This window comes from Mytilus californianus, unplaced genomic scaffold, assembly GCF_021869535.1.
Source record: "Mytilus californianus isolate M0D057914Y unplaced genomic scaffold, xbMytCali1.0.p SCAF_9, whole genome shotgun sequence".
In the NCBI taxonomy this organism is placed as follows: Eukaryota; Metazoa; Mollusca; class Bivalvia; order Mytilida; family Mytilidae; genus Mytilus; species Mytilus californianus.
Window position 1 is genome coordinate 85,015,985 of NW_026262745.1, and position 23,597 is coordinate 85,039,581.

Consider the following 23,597-nt stretch of genomic DNA (forward strand, 5'->3'; position numbering starts at 1 on the left):
CAAGAGATTTGTTTTGCATGCACACGTATAAAAATTGCGGTTTTTATCCAACGCAATCATAGGTTTGAACGTTGTTTTCAATTTAAACTTGTTCATACTATACTCTTATATATAGTTCAAATATATAGCATCGCTATCTTTTTATTTCAAAATATGTTTTCAAATTTAAATACAGGTCAATGCACAATGCAGTGTTTTTACTCTAGAATCCAATTTTCATTTGGTTATCATTATCAAGTCCTTAACATGTTTGACCGAGAAAATAAAGACCTATCGAAGAAGAAAACAAGACAACACCATGTGCATGGTTTGTTAAGAAAATAACGCATAGTTTTTCTTATAACAAGTACTAATATTTTGTCAATGAATACTTGGTAAAGTTTTCTCTTCTATTCAAAGGTATTGAATTCACATGAAAATCAATGACCGATACTGTTCTCACATTACCACTCTCTCAGTTACATTTGTAATTAAAAAGAAGTTTAAAGAGATCAGATCAGATAAAGAAATTTGAACACATTGAATGAACGTTTATTTCATAACAAGTTATTAGTACATTGACTGTCGTGTTTGTATTCAACAACACAGAAAATACTTCGTTCGGAACAAAATGAACCACTATTTGTATACCTTAAATAAATGAACGTAGTGAAAAAATGAGGTTTTAAATGAACATACAGGTATTTCAAAAATTAATTTATATGCATTTCTAGATTGAGTTATCAACACGCAATCGTTATCAAACAAATAAAGAGAATTATATCAAACACACGTCTACACCATCTTTTGTATGACAAATGACTATGTTTGTTAAAATAAAACAACCTGCGTTATCATATTATTGCTTCAAAAAATGCAGCATTCAAAATATGTAGGATGTTAAGCAACCAATAAGCAATCAATCAAAAATGTAAACATCTTTTTCAACGATAATTTTTTTGTAATGCAAAAGGAACTGAACAAAATCGTTGAGAAGCGTATGAAACACACCTTCTTACCACAATATGATATGGTAACAATTTACCTATGTTTAAGGCAAACATGGCGGGCGTTAACTCTTACAGGATTTTCCGACGCACTAATACATTCTCTTAAGGATGTTCGCTACTCTGTTTTAAAATAACATGATTTTTTAAAGACTATTCTGAAATGATAGTATATTAATAAAGGAACCAAAAAAGCAGAAAAAAATGAAGGGTCCGTGTGCTTGTTTTCGAGATAAAAGCCATTGAAAATTTGGCGGAAAATGATTCTCTCTAGATTTTTCATACTTTTAACATTGGCCGCTTTTTTGTTTCAAAAACTATGAAAAAATAACAAGGATTTTATAAGATTTTCAGATATGACTTTTTAAACTATATGTAATAAAATTATGAAAAGAGAAGTAGGGGTTAGTGGGCAAAATTTGTTAATGGCAATACATGGATAAAACCAGAAGATTCCGAAAATCTGGCAGAAATTCAAAAACAAGAGGAGCAAACATCCTTAAATGGTATCATCAGCTGAAAAGAACGTTCGTTGTTCAGAATAAACACATTCGTACCTTCAATTCATACTTTTACTAAATTTATAATTTTATAAAATATGTTATTCCAGTCACATTGCATTAATTTGAGAGATCTTTTGACTAATATAGGGGTAATATAGAGCTCACTTATTATTCATACTCCTTGAAAGGAGAAAGTATGGTGAGGCTTTCATCGCCCTGGAAATCGAAATTTAAAAATATAAAAAATCTATTAAATAACATTCAGCACATGCTCACAAGACCCTAGTCTGTCAGATATCAATAGTTATTTAATATTTTCTTTATTTTGTCTTACATAATGTGATTTTGACCTTCCAAATCCTTGAATGTAATAAAACGAAAATGTCAAATTAGTCTCGCACTGAGATCTTAATATTGATATGTGTATATATTCAACAGTCAACCCCACAAAAACATATTTAAGTACATAAGTTCAGATATAATAGAGTTGTTGGGAATAAAATATCTGACTGCACATTAAATAACTGTATATAGTTTACACGATATGCACAGTGATTAAAATTTAAAAGGACTATTAATGTATAAATACATAGTTGTAGGACAATACATTAGAATGTGTGAATTGTTGTGTCCTGCCTTTAAAAATACATGCAAAGTATAACCGTGTTAATCAAGGACTCAATTACTTTGATAAAACATTTAAAAAATATTACAATAACTGACGCTTAATATAATACAAACGGAAAATACTAGGCTAACTAGACTGATAATTCATTTAAACGAATAACATGAATACAAGCTATTCGGTAAACGATCAAAGGTGTTGAAATAAGGACATGGAGCTTTTGTGGTGGGTTTCATATTTGTTTCTTATAAAAAACATGGAATCATATCATTTTAGAGGTGGCGTTATAACATGGAAATACATATACAGCGAAAATAAGGTAATCAAATGTCTTTATTCAAATACATATACCTTAGGTTTACTTTTGTTGATTTTTACGATTTCCTGAGTCAATTTTTATATTAGACCACTTTTCCGTAGCTGGAAGTTTAGTCCTTAATTCAAAATGATGATTACGCTGAATGTGTGTTAAACAATCTATGGCAAATAAAAATGTTTATCAGAATGACTCTTTGTGAATGATACATGAATAATTCAAATTCGTACGTTATGTGGCCTTTTCATTTGTTTTATTCGAGCGTCACCGATGATTCGTTTGTAGACGAAACGCGGGTCTGACGAACAAAATTATGAGCCTTATATCTTTAATGAATTCTTTTAAAACCGCTGGGTCGATGTCACTTTTGCATTATGCTGGTAGAGGTTTCCTCTCCAATGGTATCAACAGCTTAGTAATCAGCATTTCTGTGTTGACATTAATAATCATTGATATGGTCATATTTATCAATTGACGGATTACAAAACTTTGATTTGTTAGAATTAATAAGGATTATCTAACCAATGAAAATATCATCCTTAGCTGCACTTGGCAAAAATGTATGGAATTTTGAATCCTCAATGCTCTTCAATTCGTACTTTCTAAACTTTTTTAATCAAGCGTCACTGATGAGTCTTTTGTAGACGAAAGGCGAGTCTGGCAAACAATATCATAAGCCTGGTATATTGATGATTTTGTTTGTACTAGACGGATGTTTAACGAGCTAGTTCTAAAGATAACAGTCCGCTGGAAAATGTGTCGCCTTACCAGGAATCATTATTATGACCCTGAGCCAACCAGACTTTTCTCTTACTTCAAAATGCCGTGATTTTAACGTAGAAGCAGTAAATATCAATAGTATTTGATTTGATCGTATTGACCAAGAATCGAACATACGTCCTTCCGTACTACAGGCGACCATGCTGTAATGGCATTTACGAGCCTATTTACTGAATACATTTGCATTTCACAATATACAAGTATATGATGCCAAACAAACTATAAGAAAAAAAATATAATAACCTCAATACAAATGTTTGTTTTTCATTATATTATGATTTTCAATCTTGATGGCTTGTCCGTTTCCGTAGCCTACTTTTGTTTTAGTTCACATCGGGATACGGTCCATTTGAATTTGCCTAGTAACTTACTTTCAAGCGTTAATCTTTGCTGCACATCAATCTATTTCTTTAAATTATTTTCCCTGAACATCTCTGATCTAGATGCAAACATATACTGATAATTAGCATGTACCAGAGAGGTATACAGCTAGTTGAGAAGATATTGAAGTTAATACTCCAGGAATATAATTGCATAGCAACAATTTAAAACAAGCCTACTGTACTCGTCGTTTTGCTATTAAAGGAGGGAAATGGTAACATTGTATGGAAATTTTGTTTTTACTTCAATTCATTTGTATTGTTAATATTTACTAGAACGTTTACTTGTGAGTTTATTACTGAAAGCGTCCTTACTAAAACGGAAATAAATATTGAAAAGATCGAGTTTTAAGAGTTAACAGGGGACGTTATATTTTGTCATTAGTTTTTCCACTGATAGGCTCTTCCTTAGTGTTAATAAGCTTGAGATAACAAAAGTTATGTTCTTTAAATATAGTGTATTTACAGAAGTATTGATTTAAATAAACCATCTAGTATATTATCTCCACCTTCAAAATCTCTTAACCTCATTATTGTAGGTATATATAAAACCACATAGTATTTTGAATGCCTGTAATAAAAACAACAGAGAAAGCCCTTTCTAATTATACGATATTTACATAAGACGTCAGTATAGATCATAAAGATTCTCCTTAAATATCAGACTATGAAAAATTTTCCCTATGGCCATGTTAATATATCATTACAGGGGACCTATAAACTATCTTAAGAAAGGATCAAAATATTGTCCACAATTGAAAATAAATTTTAAGAGTTTTGCTAGGTACTATGATGCTTGTTCCACAAATAGCAAACATTGGTGTAAACAGGCGAAGACCGATAAAAAAAAAAAAAAAAAAAAAAAAACTTGTTTAAATTAGATTTTTCTACACCTTGGAATAGATTGCCTTAGTCGTATTTTGCTTAACCTATTGGAATTTTCTTTTTTAAATGCTTATCCACATCGTACTTGATTTCCTCTTCCAACTTTTTTTATTCGAGTGACACTAATGAGCCTTATGTAGCCGAAACGCGGGTCTGACGTACAACATTATAAGCCTGGTATTATTTATGGTTGATCAATTGGTGTTTGCTTGATGAGTTTTGATTTTATTTCAAATACAGGTATGGATATTGCAGATATTCGCTTATCACATTTTTCCGAAAACAATTTTGACATTAAAAAAAGGGTTAACACATTCGTCCAATTCTAAGAATAGAAATACAAATTCTCGGAAAAAAATGTTGTATACTCGTACTACATTTGTATCAGCCGACAAAGCAACAAACTATTTTTTATCTATGCAAATTATGCGACTGAGTGAGCATCGCAATAACAAGAAATAGCATTCTCATATCTGAAAGAAATATCTGTATGCAGATTTTCCTGAAATCGCTATAATTAATCTCGCATATGTGTTCATTCTTCAAAATTCTGAAGTCGAGGCGACACTTTTTACGAGAGGCTTTTTAGAATGAAATTATAAATTCTTACACAATTAAGGCCACAGGATCCATGGAGAGTCAAATAGAAGACAATAATATCATAACCACATCTAAACTGCAGATATAAGTGGCGCATTTGAAGGTTCCCAGTTTGTCATGATTACATAAACAATAGAGAAACATCATCAATTATGATTTCATACAAGCTGCAAGATACGAGGTTGCAATCCGAAAAGCATGCTATTGTAAACCAAAATTGCAACAATTGGAAATGAAATTATATTACAAGTTAAGAAATTTAAATCTAACTTCATATCAACAATGTAAAACGGAGGTATATGAGATGTCTTACATTTTTTAAAAGTGGTACGACCATTAACATTCTATTTTAATTATGGAATCGTATATGTTGTCCTATGCCAACGTAGAAGAAACTTAAAACGCAAATTGGTAAACTTACAAATTCCAAATTTAGCTGCAGAGAGGATCAGTAATTGAACATATTTAGACCATGCAGAGCGAAAAGGCACGTGGTATAATTGTATTCAAATATCACGAATACATAACTGTTTTGTGACATCTTGAAATAAAAGCAGTGTGAATATATGATTAATATTCTGTCAAGCAGCATGTAATTTAATCTGCAGAGCTTGTAAAAATCATTAATCGACACTATACACTTTATAGTAATAACGAGTTGCAAAATTAAAAAAAAAAAGCAAAACAAAAAGTGCTCATATGCGCCACCTTCTACCTACTAGTATGCATTTTACGAGCCTGTAATCCAGTGGTTGTTTTTGTTGCTGTCTATCATAACAGTTTTTCGTTAATTATGATATATAATCTCTTTTCACATTCTTGAAACCCGGTTCTTTTGATAGCTTATTAAATGGAAGGGTTTTTATTCATTTTTTATCTGGTTAAAAATTGCCTGGTTTTAAAAAGAGACACATATAATAGTACCCGTGATTGGCAACTAACCTTACTGATTTCATAAAGCAGTCATTGTCACGTCTGTAAAAGCATTTGCATCATTTCATTAACATAAATAATTACATAATTGTTCTGTTTTAACATAGAACGACAATTAATGTTTCTGTTTCAAACTATATTTTGTGGTCAAAACATTTCGTTAATGAACTCAGTTTGGAACTTTCAAATCGACAAAAAAGTATACCCGAAATGTTCAGAAACAACACTTTTTATCTCGTTTCATAGGTGGCCGTAACATACAAAGTTTCATACCGTCCTATTTATAGCTACCATGAATGCACTGAAAAACAATTGTTGAACGGAAATCTGATTGAAGGAGAAGGACACCTGACATGTTACTCTGGTTGCAACAGTACATTTCAGATGTCGTACTTTTGTACTGATTATAGTATCGATGAGGATTACACAATTGGAGAAAGAACAGTCTACATCCCGTCTAACGAAACTTATGACAACATACTGTTTTTTGGGTAAGTAACGTTATATAAACGATTTATTAACTTCCCATCTAATGACAGATTTTACTTTAAACTATTATTTGGATAATTTACGCTGAATAACCACATGTTCTCAGCTGTTGACAATTAATTAACTCATCACTGGATAGATACATCAAACATCCTTGGAAATTAATCTTAATCTGTGTTTCCAATCAAATTGGTGAACCCTAAAGATACATAAGTCATTTATTTTATAAAATAAATTCAAAGTTTGTAATGCACGATGTCGAATGAACATTTACCCCAAATCACTTTCACAGCTTTCTATGACTCTTGCCAGGCTTATAACTTTAGATTTATTGTGCATAATCCAATTAAATCTTCAAGTTGAGCAAACACCAATCAATCAATCAACAGAATTATATTAATGACACCCAGGTGAAAAGAGCATTAATAGGATTATTTTGTCGGATATTTTGAGAGAGAATCAATTTGAATATGTATCCACATGATCTGTAATGTTTTTTTTTCAATCATATATTTATTTGATTATCTATAGCATGTATATGTTGCCTGGAGGTATAATATACTGAAATTTACCCTCCTATCAGATATTTATAACGCTTGGTAATAGATTGTAATACCGTAAATATGTTTTCATTGATTAAACGTCTAGTTGAAAATATTTCATGCACATTTAAAACGAAAACAAATTTAAATAAATATTGTAATTATTACAGCCCAGGTAGGCTCTACCGGGATGAAGGGTGGATAATTTGGACTTCCAAATGGACAATGCTGATAGAGAGGGCGTTACACTTTCCCTTTACAAGACATGATATTTATCTTCTCTATTTACTTTCTGACCAGACGTGGCTGCATATTTTTCAAATGCAACGCTCCTTGCATGAGTGTTGGTCAAATCAAATGAAGATCAAATACCCTTTCCTGTACACCGGAATCCCCTAATTAGAAATTGTTTGAAAGTACATCTTTTGCCTCAAAATCCTCCCTGTAACCTGTTTTTGTTTGACTGACATCCCCATCCCAACGGCAAAGGGGTTTCTGGATCCGCCCTCCATTCACGAGGATTGGTAATCACTATTTGGAGAATGACCTGATTTTACCATACATGTATTTTGTCTCTTGTACCACAACGTTGATTAGCGAGATATTTGCAAAACATCCAAAATTTGGGATAATGATATATTGTACGCTAATTTTGTTTACTCATTAGACTATCATATTGTATAGTCAGAAAGCGCCGTGGGGCATTTCTCTATGAAAAAGCAATATTGATATCAAAGTTCCATTAAGTATATATTTTTTTCATGTAATAACAAAGCCCAATACAATCATTATACAAAAATCAAATTACACTAATGCACACAATTTATAAATACCTAAAAAAAAGCATCCTACTGAATGACTGTGTTGATTTATAAATAATACATGACAAACAGATTAGGACGGATACTCATTCAGATGTTTTGAGAACAATATCTTATATATTAGTACCGTTAACATATATATTTGTAAGAGAAAAAAACATAATTCACTGATACCAATACTATGAATTCAGAAATTGTTGCGAGATTTTTATCAAATTAAATGCGAATAATGCGACTTGGTGGGTATCGCAATAATAGCAATAATAAGAACTCGTATTCTGATATCGGATACATATATCTGTATGAACATTTCCCGAAATCGCAATATTAAATCTCGCATTTTTGTCCATTTTACAAAAATAGCAATAATATATGAATCCAATAATTTATGAATTTACAGTAAACTGGTAATAAAAGGAATAAAAAGAATCTTTTGGTACTCTAGGTATTTTTTGCTTTATTTTGGTCTTTTATGGAGGGTTTAGAACTCTGCACGAAAGAACACCTGAAATCAGGGCTAATATCTTTGACGTCTTTACTCTAAATCAGTATTAGTGTCTAATTGTAAGTTTTGAAATAAAGTTTCGAACTATCTTTCAGTAAATGGACTTGTCTCTCTTTACTTGGCGTCTTTTGTTGTCTTATTAGGTTTTTTTTGTACTGATATAATAAATCAAACCCTTTTCAACTGATTTTTACAGCTGTTCTAATGTTGTTCTGTAAATATACGGTATCATGTCAAAAGTAGGATTTAGCGCTCGCAAAATCCACCATATTACTTATGTGCCTATTACAAGTAACGAGCATCTAGGGCTTGTCGTTGGTTGCAATCTGCTATAATTTCTTTTCGTTTATTGTTTTTATCATAAATCTAGCCGTTTGTTGTTTTTTTCTTTAAATTTGTTCTCATTTTGTCATTCAGTGACATTTTATACATGCAGCTTATTATACTAATTGGTTTTGCTCATAGTTGACGTGTAGCTGTTTAAATCATGGTCCTGGGTATTTTGTGGATAGTCCTTTCATTGGCATTCTCACCACATCTAATTCTTCTTATTTCTATAAAGATAACATTTTCAAATTTTTTTTTAGTCTGTTACAGTAGTGTTTTTCATACTAACGTTTTGAATAAATTTTCAAAATTTGCCAAAATTATCACAATTGAAATTTGGTCAAATTATCTACTTGCCTTCATTAATCAATCAAAATATGACAACATATTGTTTCAACCTTCGGTATAGACATAATAAGCTTTGTTACTAAAACTTCATAGTTTTGGAAAAGGGTCCAAATAACAAAATTGAACATACCTCAAAATGTCACTTCTTACAATGTATAAAAATTGGTATGCTTTCGCTTATTAAAAATTATATTTTCAAACGGTTTGATTTGAATTTTGTTTGCCTATATGTGTTCAACTGACCTTATCAATATCGCCTATAAATTCAACATGATTGATTAAGGTATTGCCGCTTCAGAATACATGGGCTACATTGCGGTGTACAAAAAGAATGTTTCATGTTTTTTTTTTATGTAGGTATGAAGAATGTTGTTGGATAAACCTGGTCGAAAGCGGTAATTCAAAGGCTATATTCATGCTCACAGAAGCAGATTTAACTATTCGCTCGGATACAGGGAGGATAAACACGTCACCAATATCTGCAATGCAGCCTGTTGTTAGAGTAAAACAAGGGTGTTCATACTCAATTCATATTCAAGGTATATTGATAAGAGGAAATAAACCACTGTTCTACATGTATACGAGCTTGGAAAATATTTTCCGGTTTACAGAATTCTATAAACAAATGAATCGAAGTCACCAAAAAGTGTCTAAAAAGGTAGAACTAAAAAACTTTCTTATAATTATATCAATTATAAAGGAATGTCTGTGTTTATACAATTTTTGCTCTTAATTTTAACAACTGCCAAACCTGTAAATTAAAGCTTTAATAGAGATTGGTATGTCTATGCTTTCAAGAGCAGTGTGTTTATCCAGTATTTATTTGTTATTTCTATTATTTTTTTATGTTTCGTATAAATCAAGAAAAACCACTATTTACACAACACTTAATATTGATCAACGACGAAAAAGCTTAAATATATATACAGATACTTACTAGACGAAAAAAAGGTAGCAATATAAAGAGGTTCTCGATGTTAAAAAGAGATGAAGTGTCCAATACCAATGGAACATGTTAAATTCATATATCGAATAAAACGACCCCCGCCATCATTTTGGGTGATTTCAAGTGCACTGGGATAAGCAGAGCATGCTTCACTCGTGACGTAAGCTAATAATATAAACGAAAATCACTCAATTTTACTGAGTCAAATTTTCCAAAAACAATTTTTTCCTGACTTTTTTGTTGATAAGCTATACATTTGTAAAATCCTGTCTATGTGATGCGGCAACTACAAAATGTAATCTATACATAATCAATCTGTAAATTCATTAGGCAAATCTAAATAAGGGTATATCGTTGATACGTATAATTGTCAAGGGGTTAGGAGGTACAAAGGGCAGAAGGCAAAAAAAAGCAAAACACTAATAATATTGACAAAGACAAGATAGAAATGATTAATAACAGTTATTATGCACCACAGCATGTAGTAGAAAATATGTACATGTATAAGATTGAAAAATAAATTTGCGCGGCAATTCCGACGTAGCAACAGGTTATAATAAATATTCCTTCAAATTGCATCACTTTTCTGCAATGCTCCATGTCCTTTTCATCCATAAAAGAACAAAAATCAAATGTACGTCCCCTGAAATCATTTCCAATCTGATAATCATTCGACCATATAGACAAGAAAACATACAACCTGAGAAAATATGAATTGAATAACAAATCATCTTTTTTCAATACAGTTGATGACGAGGATGGAGACATGGTTAAATGCAGATGGGCGAACGATGATATAGTAAATGAATGTGGAGGGGTGTGCAGCGGCTTAAACGGTGCTTTTCTCAATGCAGTATGTTACTATTAAGTTATAAGTTATTAATTATTAGTTAAACCATTGCCGTGACTTCAGCCTATTTATTGAACGTGGTTTCTTTTTTCTAGAATCAACGCTTTCTAAATCGGTGGCTGAAATCGACACACCAAATTATATCCAATTGTTTCGTTTGTGAGCTTAACTTCATTTAATTTGAATTTGCTAATTTACTGTTTTCTGTTCACAAAGCTATTATATAGAGAATTGATTTGAGTCCTCACACACTGCCTTACGTAAAGAATGTTAAAGATTCAAGACTTAACGCAAACTAGTTGTCTGAAAACTTAGCCCATCGGTTCGAGAGTACCGATAGGAACATGAAAGGGTTAATATAATTGGGTGGTTATTTAAACTCACTAATAATAGGACCTAATTAATGCAAGAACTGTAATTTTGAAGACATTTCGACAAAAGATTAAATAATAGACACAATGGATATGCGTTAGATCGTTAAAAGAAATCATTCATAGTTTCTTTTAAACGAACCAACGCTAATCCATCGTATCTACATAACAGAATTTCGGTTGACCTTTATTAAAAGTCTTATCAATCTTAAAATCAAATTTGCCTTATACTTTATGACATGAAAATAAAAATAACTCTTAAAGAATTTGGTTCGAACTAATATGTATTAAAATAAAAATAATTTGGTGTCCGACTTTGGACTGTTTAACCACCAGGACCGGATTATCCCGAGACACTTAGAAACTAATAGAAAGTTGAGATATAACATTGGAACGAATTAGAAAGAGCAAAAGGACAATTACTAATCTACTTACTAGTCTATCACGAGTATTATCTGAAAAAACCAAACAAAAATTCAAACCAGTAAGTTAGTTTGATAAGAACCTACAATTATAATGATTCCTCAAAGTATTAATTGAAACAAACAACCATAATTATGTTTTAGGAAACTTGTATCCTCTCATATAATGCAACTGGTAGCACAGGTTGGTATGCCGTTGCTCTTCAAATTGAAGATTTCGCCTTTCAAATAGGAACATATCCTCTCAGTAGCGTATCGTTGCAGTTCCTTATTTTTGTTTATTCATCTACTGAAATGTGTGACAACAAACCATCAATAGATACATCTACAGACCAGGATGGCGCAGTTATTTTCATTTTACCGAATACAACATATTACAAGACAATTATAGCAAGCACAACTTCCAACCATTCCAAGTGAGTTAGATAAATTATTTTAAAAACTAAAAAGACATAACTATATGTACATTTAACATTGATAAACTGTGTTCAATATACGAAGAGGAGGTGAACAATACTAAAAATCCGTTTGCTGTCTTTGTTTTGATTATGACCAATGGATAAAGCAGAATTATATGCATGATTGATTATGAAAATACACCTACATTATTTAAATTATGCAATCAGTCAAAATGAATTTATGAAGATGTGGGATTTTCGTCAATGATACAGCATCCCGTCGACAAAACAGCAATAGACTAAGTTTAAACTGTTCGGTGTGAACCAAGGCTCCGTGTTGAAGACCGTACTTTGACCTATAATGGTTTACTTTTATAAATTTTGACTTGGATGGAGAGTTGTCTCATTGGTACTCATACCACATCTTCTTATATCTAATAACCACTTCAGATTTAACATCCTGTAAAGCAGGGTACCTAACAAAATTGGTTAAGTATTAAGTGTTTCTTAAATAACCTGGTTAGATGGAAGATTGGGAGCCCGCAGACATGTTTAACCCCGCCGCATAATACATGTGCCGTTCCCAAATCAAAGAACTGCAATTCAGTGGTTGTCGTCTGTTGCTGTATATTATATTATATTATATTATATTGCATATTGAAATCATATTTCAAACATAACGTACCAAAGTTAGCGTACAATTATATATAATATTGCTTAAGTGCCAATTAAACTTTAAATTAGTGACACAAATATGTTTTACATACTAGTAGTTATAACAAGCTTTGCTATAGAATACAAGTACCATTGCATGATTTTGGTGAATATTATCACTCTTAGAATACCTATTGCACTCACACACTCAGTATAAACAATATACTCTGAACAATTTTCATCAATATTGATGTAACAACCATATATATACTTCCTATATTGGAGTGTATCTTTATGAATTTAGTACAGGTGTTCATGCACAATATCATCGAACTGATCCATCAAGCCAAAGGAAAATTGTCACTTCCAAAGCTGAATTTATTGTATTTTCTGTCTCCCTAGGATTTCAGCAATAAACACGGTGTCACCAATTGGAATGATAAAATCATCGTTATTAAAGTATGGTTCTTACGAAGACAAATGGTATGTTAATGTAACTTGGACCCCCAAGGAAATAGACATCGGCAGTCACATTTTCTGTTATACGGCTTTTGATACTACCAGGTACCTTTCTTAACTTGAGGCTCCTAAATAGGCTGCATCATTCATCTGATATTTCTGTGTTGTAAATATGACAGAAGACATATTAGTTCTTTAGCTGTCTTAGTGCGAAATTGATTTGTAGAAATCCTGATGCAACATTTCAAAATCTATGATTAAACAATAATAATTTGACATGTAACCAAAACAAATAAACAAATTAAAACTTACGCAAAAGGTTGTACATTTTATGCATTTATATTATATTTTGATAATTAGTAATTGATTAGTAACATCTTCCCTGATATTTGTTAACACAATACAGCTGAAAAAAAAATATATATATATATATATAAGTAACAGAATTATTTGGAACGTTAGAACGTTTAATTATATATAACGCATTTTCTATTTGCAAAATTGCAATGAAAAGGGAAACAAAATAAATGCGTATACTGCTTGTGTAACTATCAAGCGTCAAGCTCAAGACTAGTACAGATGAAGCTAATATTAGAAAAAAAAAGAGATAGAAGATACAAAGGTGCGATAAAAACACAAGACAAAGAAAAACAGACAAAACTCTTTGGATATTGTTTTTGTTGGTATTTATATTGATTTTGTTATAAGTAAATTAAAATCAAACTAAATATTATTTTCATATACATATACACATTCATGGCTCTACAATCTGTCGATACCTGTACCTCGGCATTGCACAAAATCATGTTTTTCTCTGACTGTTAATGACGTCTTTACACTAAATCCATTGGATGTTGGATGTTTTCTGACATTTTAGTTTTACATGCGTGATTTTTTTTTATTAGTTGTCATTGGCTTTGAAAGATACCAAGACCTTGTTTATAAATATTCCGTTTCATCTTCACAAATAATACATGATGGTCTTGAAGTATAGATTGTAGGTACTGACTTTGTTTATCATTTTAATTACTTGTTAAAGTTTTCCCTTTTTTGGTCTTGTTTATTTTTTTACCTTTACTGTTTATCCATTTTTGATTATATACTGATGACGTGGATCGGTACTTATACATCCAACCATTGTGCTATGGTCAATTTTGAGTTCTCAGTACTCTAAGATCTGCAGTTAGTATTTTTTTGTTGTTGTGGGGATGTATAAATACCCTGTCACGTCCGGTCGGTTCTTTTTTATATGTCTTTTTTGCTTTGTATCGATCTGATGAGTAAAGCCCTTTTCAACTGGTTTTTATATAAATTTATTCTTATGTTGTACTGTTACACCATTGTTCCAGTTTGGGGAGGGTTGACGCCTTCAAACTAGTTTAACCCCACCTCATTTTTAAGTGCATGTCACAAGTCAGGAGCCTGCAATTCAGTGGTTGTCGTGTGTTGCTGTATATCATATTTGTTTTTCGTTCATTATTGTGTACAAAAATCAGGCCGTAAGTATTCTCGTTTGAATTGTTTAACATTTGACAATTCGGGGCCTTTTATAGCTGAATATACAGTATGGGTTTTGCTCATTGTTGAAGGCCGTATGTCATTCGGTCTCTTGTGGAGAGTTGTCTCATTGTCAATCATACATCTTCTTATTTATATAATACAAATGCAAACAAAAGAAACACGAAAAAAGGACAAACACCAGTCCTAAAACACTACACAGGAAACAATAGACTTAACAACATGTACCTGACCAAAAATCTGGGATGATCTCGGTTGCTCCTAAATTGTAAGCAGATCTTACCCCACTAGTGACTATAATAAGTTCATGCATGAAAAGGAAAATCGATGAATTGGCAAGCTTCCGGATGTAATAGGCAAATACATGTTCACGTAGGAAAGATAATTTTGGCATCCACGAAATATTGTATCTGTTAATATCTGTTCAATGTTGAAGATTGTATATGTCTCTGGATGTCTTTTGTTTTTGTGTCGTCGGGTTGTTGTTTCGTGACGTAAACATCTCATCTGCTTGTAATTATAGTGTCTGTCGTATAATAAATCTGTTTTTTTTTTCTAGACAGGCATCTGACCAGATATGTGTAACATTAAAAGTAAATAGTAAGTGTTTAATAATTATAATATAAATTAGAAAATATGCCTCTGTAGGTGTTGAAAATTACTTGAAAGCGATATATATTGCAGGTCAAATACTTTTCTTCATTATGCAAATACTGTAATCAAAGAGGGAGGTACAAGGATTTATAAACCGAAGAACCTTACATGTACCGAGACTGTAAGCGGCGGAGAAATTCATACTTTAGGGTTGACAATTGAAATGTTACGAAGAAAATTTTAAAATAAGTGAAAATAATCAAAGCTTAATAAACTGATAAAAACTTCATTAACAACTAAGTTATATGTGTAGAGGTGTCGTTAGTCTTGCAACGACTCGACAAGAATAAATTGAATAGATCGGGCTGTGAAACGTATTTGAATACATAAACTACCAAAAAATTATAACTGACATTTACACATATTTATTGGTTTTTTTTGTAGACCAATCAAACTTCTGCCACATGGTTGTGGATTCTTTTAATACTAAATGGAACCTAGCTAGAATTGACACTAATGTGTCTGCTCTATGTAGTGGTGACTATACTGGCACTGTTTCAAGATACTGTAACACAAAAGGACGATGGGAAGAAGCGGATTACAGTAAATGTACACATATAGCTATCAAAAACCTACAAGAACAGGTCAGTTGTATGACATTTATAAAATATATATGTCTCAGTTGACGAAGGATATGCTCCAATTGTCGAAACCCTACTCCCGTCCTTTATACCTCGATGATGACATCACCAAATGAGACTTAGCAACAAATATGTAGTTATCATGATTAACATGACGGACACAACTTGTGGAGGAAGATTTACTATACTTCCGGAACACATGAGATCATACCCTGCTTTTGGTGTTTTTCGTGTTCATCATCATCATCATCATCATCATTGTCGTCGTCGTCATCGTCAGTGTCATCATCATCATCGTCGTCGTCGTTGTCGTCGTCAGTGTCATCATCATCATCATCATCATCATCATCATCATCATCATTATCATCATCATGTACTAAGATGAGTAATTATAATCTTACATATCTTTTAAATAAAAAAAATACTGTCTGATTGACTTTCCAAATTTTAACCTGCCATGAATCAATAAGATTTCTTTTTTGTGGACTGTTTTTACAAATGATTTAGATTATTACCAAGCTGTTTGTGAGAGCAACGACCACATTGCAGTTGACTGTTTGTTCAGCAGATAAATACTATGCATTTGTGTTTGTTTCTAGAATTGTGTACGCTATACTAACATTATACATCTATTCTACTAAAATAACGAAGTCCAATTTGTTAGCTGGTATGACGTAAAAACGACGAATCAAAGAATTATTTATAATTAATATAGAACAATGGTGTTGTTAAAAAATTACACCATTCCAGGCCCTTTTGTTTTCCACATAATTAATATTACCAATAATTAACAATTTCTGGGTCGAATCCGATACCATTACCAATAGTATATGTCACATGTAGTTTCCGGTTGTGATTACCTGTTACCTTTTGTAAATACCTACTGTATCAGTAGATCTGGAATTCTCCCAGTAGTTGTTTTTTTATGTATGTTACACTATGTTACACTATTAAATAAGTCTGTTTTCTTCCACCTCAATACCACTATTAATTTTGGTTAATTAGTTAACAAATTTTAAGTGGTATTTAGGTGGAAGAAAACAGACGGGTTCAAACAAAAAGATTTTGAAAGCAGAGAAAACTGTGCATATGGACGTGATATAACTTTATCACTGGTTTCAATTTAACGTAAGTTGATGAACCATTTTGAACACCTGTGTTATGTCAGCACTATGTAGAAAGGTATTTAAGAGTTTTATTTTGTTATACTTAGATTATTCTGAATTATTGTTGAATGTATTGTCAATGAGATAGAGTCAAAACTATGCAAATAAAGAGTATAATACATATTTTTTATGAATAAGTTAACAGTGTAGATGGAATTAGATACGTGTAAAATAGCCAGCATGTTTATAAAGAATACAATATTTAAAACAAATTTCCCTTATCAAGTGTCTCACTTCGTTAAATTTCAATAAAACTGTTAATGAAAAATCTGTTTTTTAAGTCAAGTAATTTAGTTAAAGAAAACAGTACAGCTACAGTAGTCAACACAATTCTCGAAGATTTGAACGTTCTCACGAGGAAGAGTAATAACGTAACAAGTGGAGATTTAGTAACATCTTCCAATATACTGACTGATATTGCAGGATATGTTGCAGGAAACACCGATGCACTGTCTAGCAGTCAAATAGAGGTTTGTCAGTTTACTCTTTCAAGATGAAACGTTTGGAAATTAGATAGCTTATTATTAAAAATATATCTTTAACAAACGGCTTATTTTTCTTTAATTAAAAGGCATATGCATTTAACCGATCAGACTTTTCAGAAGCAGCAAATAAAAATCTTTAATATTTTTGGGCCCGATGACGGTAAATCTAGGGAATCACTATGGATGCACCAAGCTTATAAAACGTTTTTGTTTTGTTTTATTTACTACTTTAGATATTTGGATCTCTTTGCAACAATCTCCTTGATGACAGTAATGGTAGAAATTGGGAACAGTTAAAACAAAAGGTATGCTAAATATGTTTTTTTTTGTTTACTGTCAGCCTTTTATACATACACGTTATATTAAAAAATCTTTTAAATACAGATCTAAGGGTATGAGGAAAAGTTTGGAAAAAGGATTAAGCAAAATAAAAGTGATTGTGCAATTTTTATTTACGACAATTGCTGAGGGTCTCTCAGTAATGAACATATACAGTAGATATGACTAAAAGGAAGGTGTGGGGTATATGTCTATGATACAACACACTAAATTAAAATTATCAACACAAAGACATGTCATAAAATTGTAGTGTCAAAGTGTCAACAAAAGGATACTTCGTCATATATATCACATATTTTATTTAAGAGGCATATACACTTGTAATAAATTATTTTATGTATACATGTAATCATTACTCCTGTTTCATACACATTTCCTTTCATATACTTGAAGTTATGTTGTTACCTTTTTTGTTTCAAGGATTCAAGTAGCATTACTGGTTTAGTAAAAGCTGTTGCAGATTATAGCAAGAGTTTTACCAATGTCTTGAACAGCGAATTCAGCTTGACAATACAAAAGGAAAACATAAGTAAGTTTTCGAGGGACATTTTGTATGTTACTAAAATTGCATTTCTTCTTTTTTTCAAATACGATATCATTTTATTATATCTCTGCAATTGTAATATTTTTCAAAATACGTGACATATGTTTCAGTTATACAGTTAGGAAAGGTTAAGTCAACAGACATAGTTGTTCCTGACAGAACGAAGACACTGGAATCGTGGGTTTTAGATTCGATAAATGAAATTAGCATGAGCCGGAAGTATTTCGATGGTATGTTCAATGTAAATTTGATAACTGTAAATTGGTTTGTTGAGGCCAATCATGTAAAGCAGGGTTTATTTTGCTTTCTTCTTCTCCATTTTTATGATCTATCTTTATTAAGAAATTTAATCGAGTAAAAACTTTTGACTACGGTTAAATCAGGTGCTTATCAAAAAAAGACAATGTGGTATGATTGCCAATGAGACAGCTCTCCACGAGAGACCAAATGGCATAGAAGTTAACAGTTATAGGTCACCATACGGTCTTCAACAATGAACACAACCAATATCGCAAAGTCAGATTTAACAGGCCCCGAAATGATAAATGTAAAACAATTCAAATTCAAAAACCTGATTTATGTTCAAAACAATGAGCGAAAAACAAATATAACTAGATTTGCCATTGCAAGCAATAGCAGATGTCACCCTTCCCCCCATTGCCACTAAGTGGCACCTATTTCAAAAATTTTAAACAGAGAATGCAAACATACGCATTGCAATACATCTTTCTGTAAATTTTCAGAAAATTTGAAGCATTTTCAAAAATTTCACATTTTTACCTTTTTTGCATTGTTTCCAAAGTAACGGCAGCCATTTTGGAATTCCAACGCCAAACGCCACGTCTACAAATGTTGCTCATCATTACTGTGAGGTTTCAAAAAGTTTGAAGCATTTTGAAATTTTTGAAATTATTGCTGCAGTTTCCATGGCAACATAGTAGTACCAATCATTGTCAAAATCATCCAAAACCTGTATATAGTGGACAACTACATTGTATCAAAATTGAATGATTTTAAATTTAAGCATACCCAAATAATTCACCAAACCCTTAAATTCAATTTGTTCACCTTATTTCGGTTTCCATGGTGATGGCAACCATTTTTTAGTTCCAAAGTTGCACTGCAACCCGAAAGTCAGGGTTCCTCGTTCTAGTGAACAACCATTAAGATTGGTTCCTTTGGCTCTGAGAAAACTCCCGGACAAAATTAGGTGGAAGAATAATAATAAACATAATAATAAAAAAAAAGAAACGGAGGAAAAGCAATATGTCACCCGACATTGTCGATCGGGTGACATAATAAACAGCAACAAACGACAGCCACTGAAATACTGGCTCCAGACTTAGAACAGGCACATACAGAATGTGGCGTGGTTAAACATGTTTGGGAGCGCAGATCGGACGTGGCTGTAGTGTGTTTATTCTTCCCCACAAAATAAAAAGACACTAATTACAGTGCTTATTTACATATACTCATGAGACTAATGATTGATCCATTGAATTATTTAGTAGAAAAGCACGATTAACTTCTAAATGTTTGCCGACCCCTCCCCAGCCAAACAAAAACTGCGTTATTTTGAATACCATACCCTTCATTTCCATATTCAAAAGTATGGTCAAATGGATTAAGTGCGTTGGAGTGCAAGCAAAAAGCTGTGATACCGTGAAAAATAGGGAAGAATCAAATGTTTTATGCAAAGAATCCTGGTAGTGAATTGAAGTAAAAGTTAGAAGTTTATATGAAACATGTTCATGCTTCTAAAATGAATACAGGGAAATTGGTCACAACTTAAACATGTTAGATGTACAATTGTATTCATTTTTTTTTTATTATATGCATACCACAGTACATTTTAATAAAGTGAGTATTGTATAAGAATTAAATGATTTATTTGTTTTTCAGGTTTGCCAATCACTGGATATAGCAGTGCCTTTTACAGAAATATTTCAAAATTACTACCAGAGTCACTTAAATCAAACACGTAAATAAATTTAAAAAATGTTGAGCAGCCTTACATGAAGGTGACATGATGATCAGTTACGACAATCGTTATAGTCAAGCCTTTACATAATTCATGCCATTTCACTAACGTTATGGGTATTATTAATTACACATAGTCTAGTGGTCAGAAAACGCCTTTTCTACTTGATTTTGTTACCAAAGAATTGTTGATGTCGTTTCGTAATACCGTCTTTTACTATTTGAATATGAAAGACAAAAAAAGTGTAATTATTTGAATTAAAAATTTAATACTTTTACTTCAATCGGCAATGAGCAATTTACGATATAAAACTTCAAGGAATATTAAATATATATTGTTGATGAGTGAAATATATAGGCATTATGGTATAGAGTTATGTTTTTTTATGGTATTTGTTTTCAAATTATAAAAATAGTTGTGGGTGTAATTTATAAAACAGAAACCAAAATAACAAATTATGACACTTGAAATGAATAAGGGAAACAGTAGTTCAACGATGTTTAAATCTTAAACATCAATTAAGAAGATTCAAATCAAGATAACAGAAAAACTGAGGAAATCACAGGAACTCCTTAAAGAACGATACCGGGTGCGTCGACCGGATATGTGTCTCGTACTATGCATTCACCAACCTCCATGCTAAACCACATTCAATCGAGAAGATAGATAAAATTACATATCAGTCGAATATCATGCTGGTATCTTGAAGTAACATCGAAATGGTAACTTTATTTCGAATAATGGAAGACAGACATTTTCTTGTAAATCTTAAACTTGTAATGCCTTGTACATTTGTATATATTGCAAACGACATTAAGTTGCTCTATTTGCAAGGGTGTTGTTTGTTATGGATATTTTACCTTTTTTTTTGTTTAAATTGACAGTAACGGCATATGGACGTTATCACTGCATATCTTAATTTACAATGACGGCTGATTTTCTATTTTTCTCTATTCAATGTAACTGTATATTGTTTTGTAGTAGCTATACGTACGACGTCAATTCTATCATTGCCGACTTCTCCATTGAGCCAACGCCAACTGAGATGAATTATCATGTAGTAATTAAATTCCAACATATTTCGGTAAGTAAGTTATTGAAACTAGACTCAAAACATATAAAACAAGAAACCAAAACCAAACTAACAGTCATAAGGTCCAACATTAGGACTATTAGAATTAGCGAACTTACATACTTAAAGTTTATAGCAATAGGGGTTTCAAGAAAGCAGTATTTAATTTTCCTCAAGGTTGATAATATCATGTACCATATCATCACCAACATTGATGTAATAGTTCACAAAAGGCATATTTGATACAAAAGAACAAAATACCAAAGGATGAAACTATATCATAAGGTAAAAAAACAAAACAAAAAAACACCACCAAAACAAAACAAAAATTGAGTGACAACCAAAAATTCACACAACCTTGCACAATTTTCTTTTTCTTAGAAAGTAAATCGGAAGGTAGCAAGACCATATAAATTAGCATTCAGTGTCAACATCGAAATTAATACATGATGGCCTTGAGTTGCATATTCTAGAAACCGACGTTGCGTACCCTTATATATAATTGTTACTTTTGTACTTTCTAGTGAGAATGAGTGTATGTCAACAATATTTAACTATACTTTATTATATTTGACCATCAATAACACAAACTTCTTTGTTGGCGTCTTTGTTAGATATACATGTATATGCAGTCCTTTGCGATTGTTATTGTTTGTTTGTCTTTATCATTAATTCAATTTTAATTGAGTATATCTGCATGATCTATGGATGGTTGCACTTTTTGATGAAGATCCAAATAATTGTCACGTTAACCAATTAAGTCTATTTGAGTTGTTCACAAAACGTGTTCATCAATATAACGGAGCTATCAGTAACTGTCATACAAGTAGGAATTTTAAATATATCTCAAACTAGGTTTAAACCATCATTTTCTTCAGAAAATGCCTGTAACACGTCAGGGATATGACAGTTGTTTCCGAGTCGTTCTGTTTCTTCTTTAGTCGTGCGTTTGGTTTTGTCAATTTTCATGGACTCTCCCTTTTAGAATTAACCTTGAGTTCGGGATTTTTATACTCGCATTATATATCTCAGACAACACAATAACCAAACGAAACAAAACAAAACAAAACAGAAAAAAAACAATGTCAACAAAATAGTTCTCAGAAAACTACAGTTTGAGCAAAATGAACAATATATTAATCACCATAAACACAAGAAAAAAAGGACATTAAACAAATAGCCAAAACCATACAGATCAACTCTACCTGAAGGAAAGAGTATTCTTCAAATGTCTTAATTAATTAATTGAAAATGTTTATAAATATATACATAGATATAAAAAGATGTGGTATGAGTGCCAATGAGACAACTCTCCATCCAAGTCACAGATTGTAAAAGTAAATTATTATAGGTCAAAATACGGCCTTCAACATGAAGCCTTGACTCACACAGAACAGCAAGCTATAAAGGGCACCAAAAAGGACTAGTGTTAAACCATTCAAACAGGAAAACCAACGGTCTAATCTATATAAAAAAACGAGAAACGAGAAACACTCATGAACCACATCAACAAACGACAACCACTGAACATCAGCTTCCTGACTTAGGACAGGTGCAAACAAATACAGCGGGTTTAAACGTTTTAATAGACGCCAACCTTCACCCTACCTGAAACAATAGTGTTACATCACAACATAGAAAGACACACTCTAAAATATCAATTGAAATGGCTTAACTCAATCAAAATACATATCAACAAAAACAAATGAACATACACTGAACGAATAAATTTGATCTATGACACAATGTAAATACAAAATTAATAAAACAAGGGGGTTAGATGTAAAACAATATCAAAAAGACAACCATAACCTTGGACAAAATGCCGCCAAATAAAATAAATTTGTTGTAAGGTATACATGGAGTACGGAAATATTTTTTACAAAATAAATAATTTTGTTGTTCATAGTACGAGAACAGAAGTGAAAATGTATGTTATGAATCATGTCAATTGCAGAACATTGATTACATGGCTGATGATACCTTTGGGGACAAATTCAAAAATCTAGGATATTTTTTGACATAAGAAAAACAAGATTATATAACGCAGAGACAATCGATCTCTTAATAACTTATGTTGCAGGATAAGGGTAGATCATCTCAAATGAAGGACACAG

The 23,597-nt window shown here is 31.7% G+C and overlaps 1 protein-coding gene across 2 annotated transcripts in view; it reads left to right on the forward strand.

The window, feature by feature from the left end:
* The first annotated feature begins 2,124 nt into the window (after nt 1–2,124).
* The window catches only part of LOC127716697 (adhesion G protein-coupled receptor B1-like), a 35,136-nt gene continuing 13,663 nt past the window's right edge, over nt 2,125–23,597 (forward strand). Inside the window, exons 1-14 of one of the 2 annotated variants that reach the window (XR_007989083.1) lie at nt 2,125–2,433; nt 6,255–6,499; nt 9,398–9,579; nt 10,733–10,839; nt 11,774–12,045; nt 13,084–13,245; nt 15,218–15,258; nt 15,697–15,896; nt 17,341–17,529; nt 17,778–17,849; nt 18,304–18,412; nt 18,538–18,657; nt 20,330–20,408; nt 21,390–21,492. Coding sequence is in view for 1 of the 2 variants with exons in the window: in XM_052222928.1 (XP_052078888.1) it covers nt 2,326–2,433; nt 6,255–6,499; nt 9,398–9,579; nt 10,733–10,839; nt 11,774–12,045; nt 13,084–13,245; nt 15,218–15,258; nt 15,697–15,896; nt 17,341–17,529; nt 17,778–17,849; nt 18,304–18,412; nt 18,538–18,657; nt 20,330–20,408; nt 21,390–21,492 (1,989 nt within the window). In the remaining variant the exon portion in view is untranslated. The remainder of the gene's footprint in view (nt 2,434–6,254; nt 6,500–9,397; nt 9,580–10,732; nt 10,840–11,773; nt 12,046–13,083; nt 13,246–15,217; nt 15,259–15,696; nt 15,897–17,340; nt 17,530–17,777; nt 17,850–18,303; nt 18,413–18,537; nt 18,658–20,329; nt 20,409–21,389; nt 21,493–23,597) is intronic. The other variant, XM_052222928.1, reaches the window with a different exon arrangement.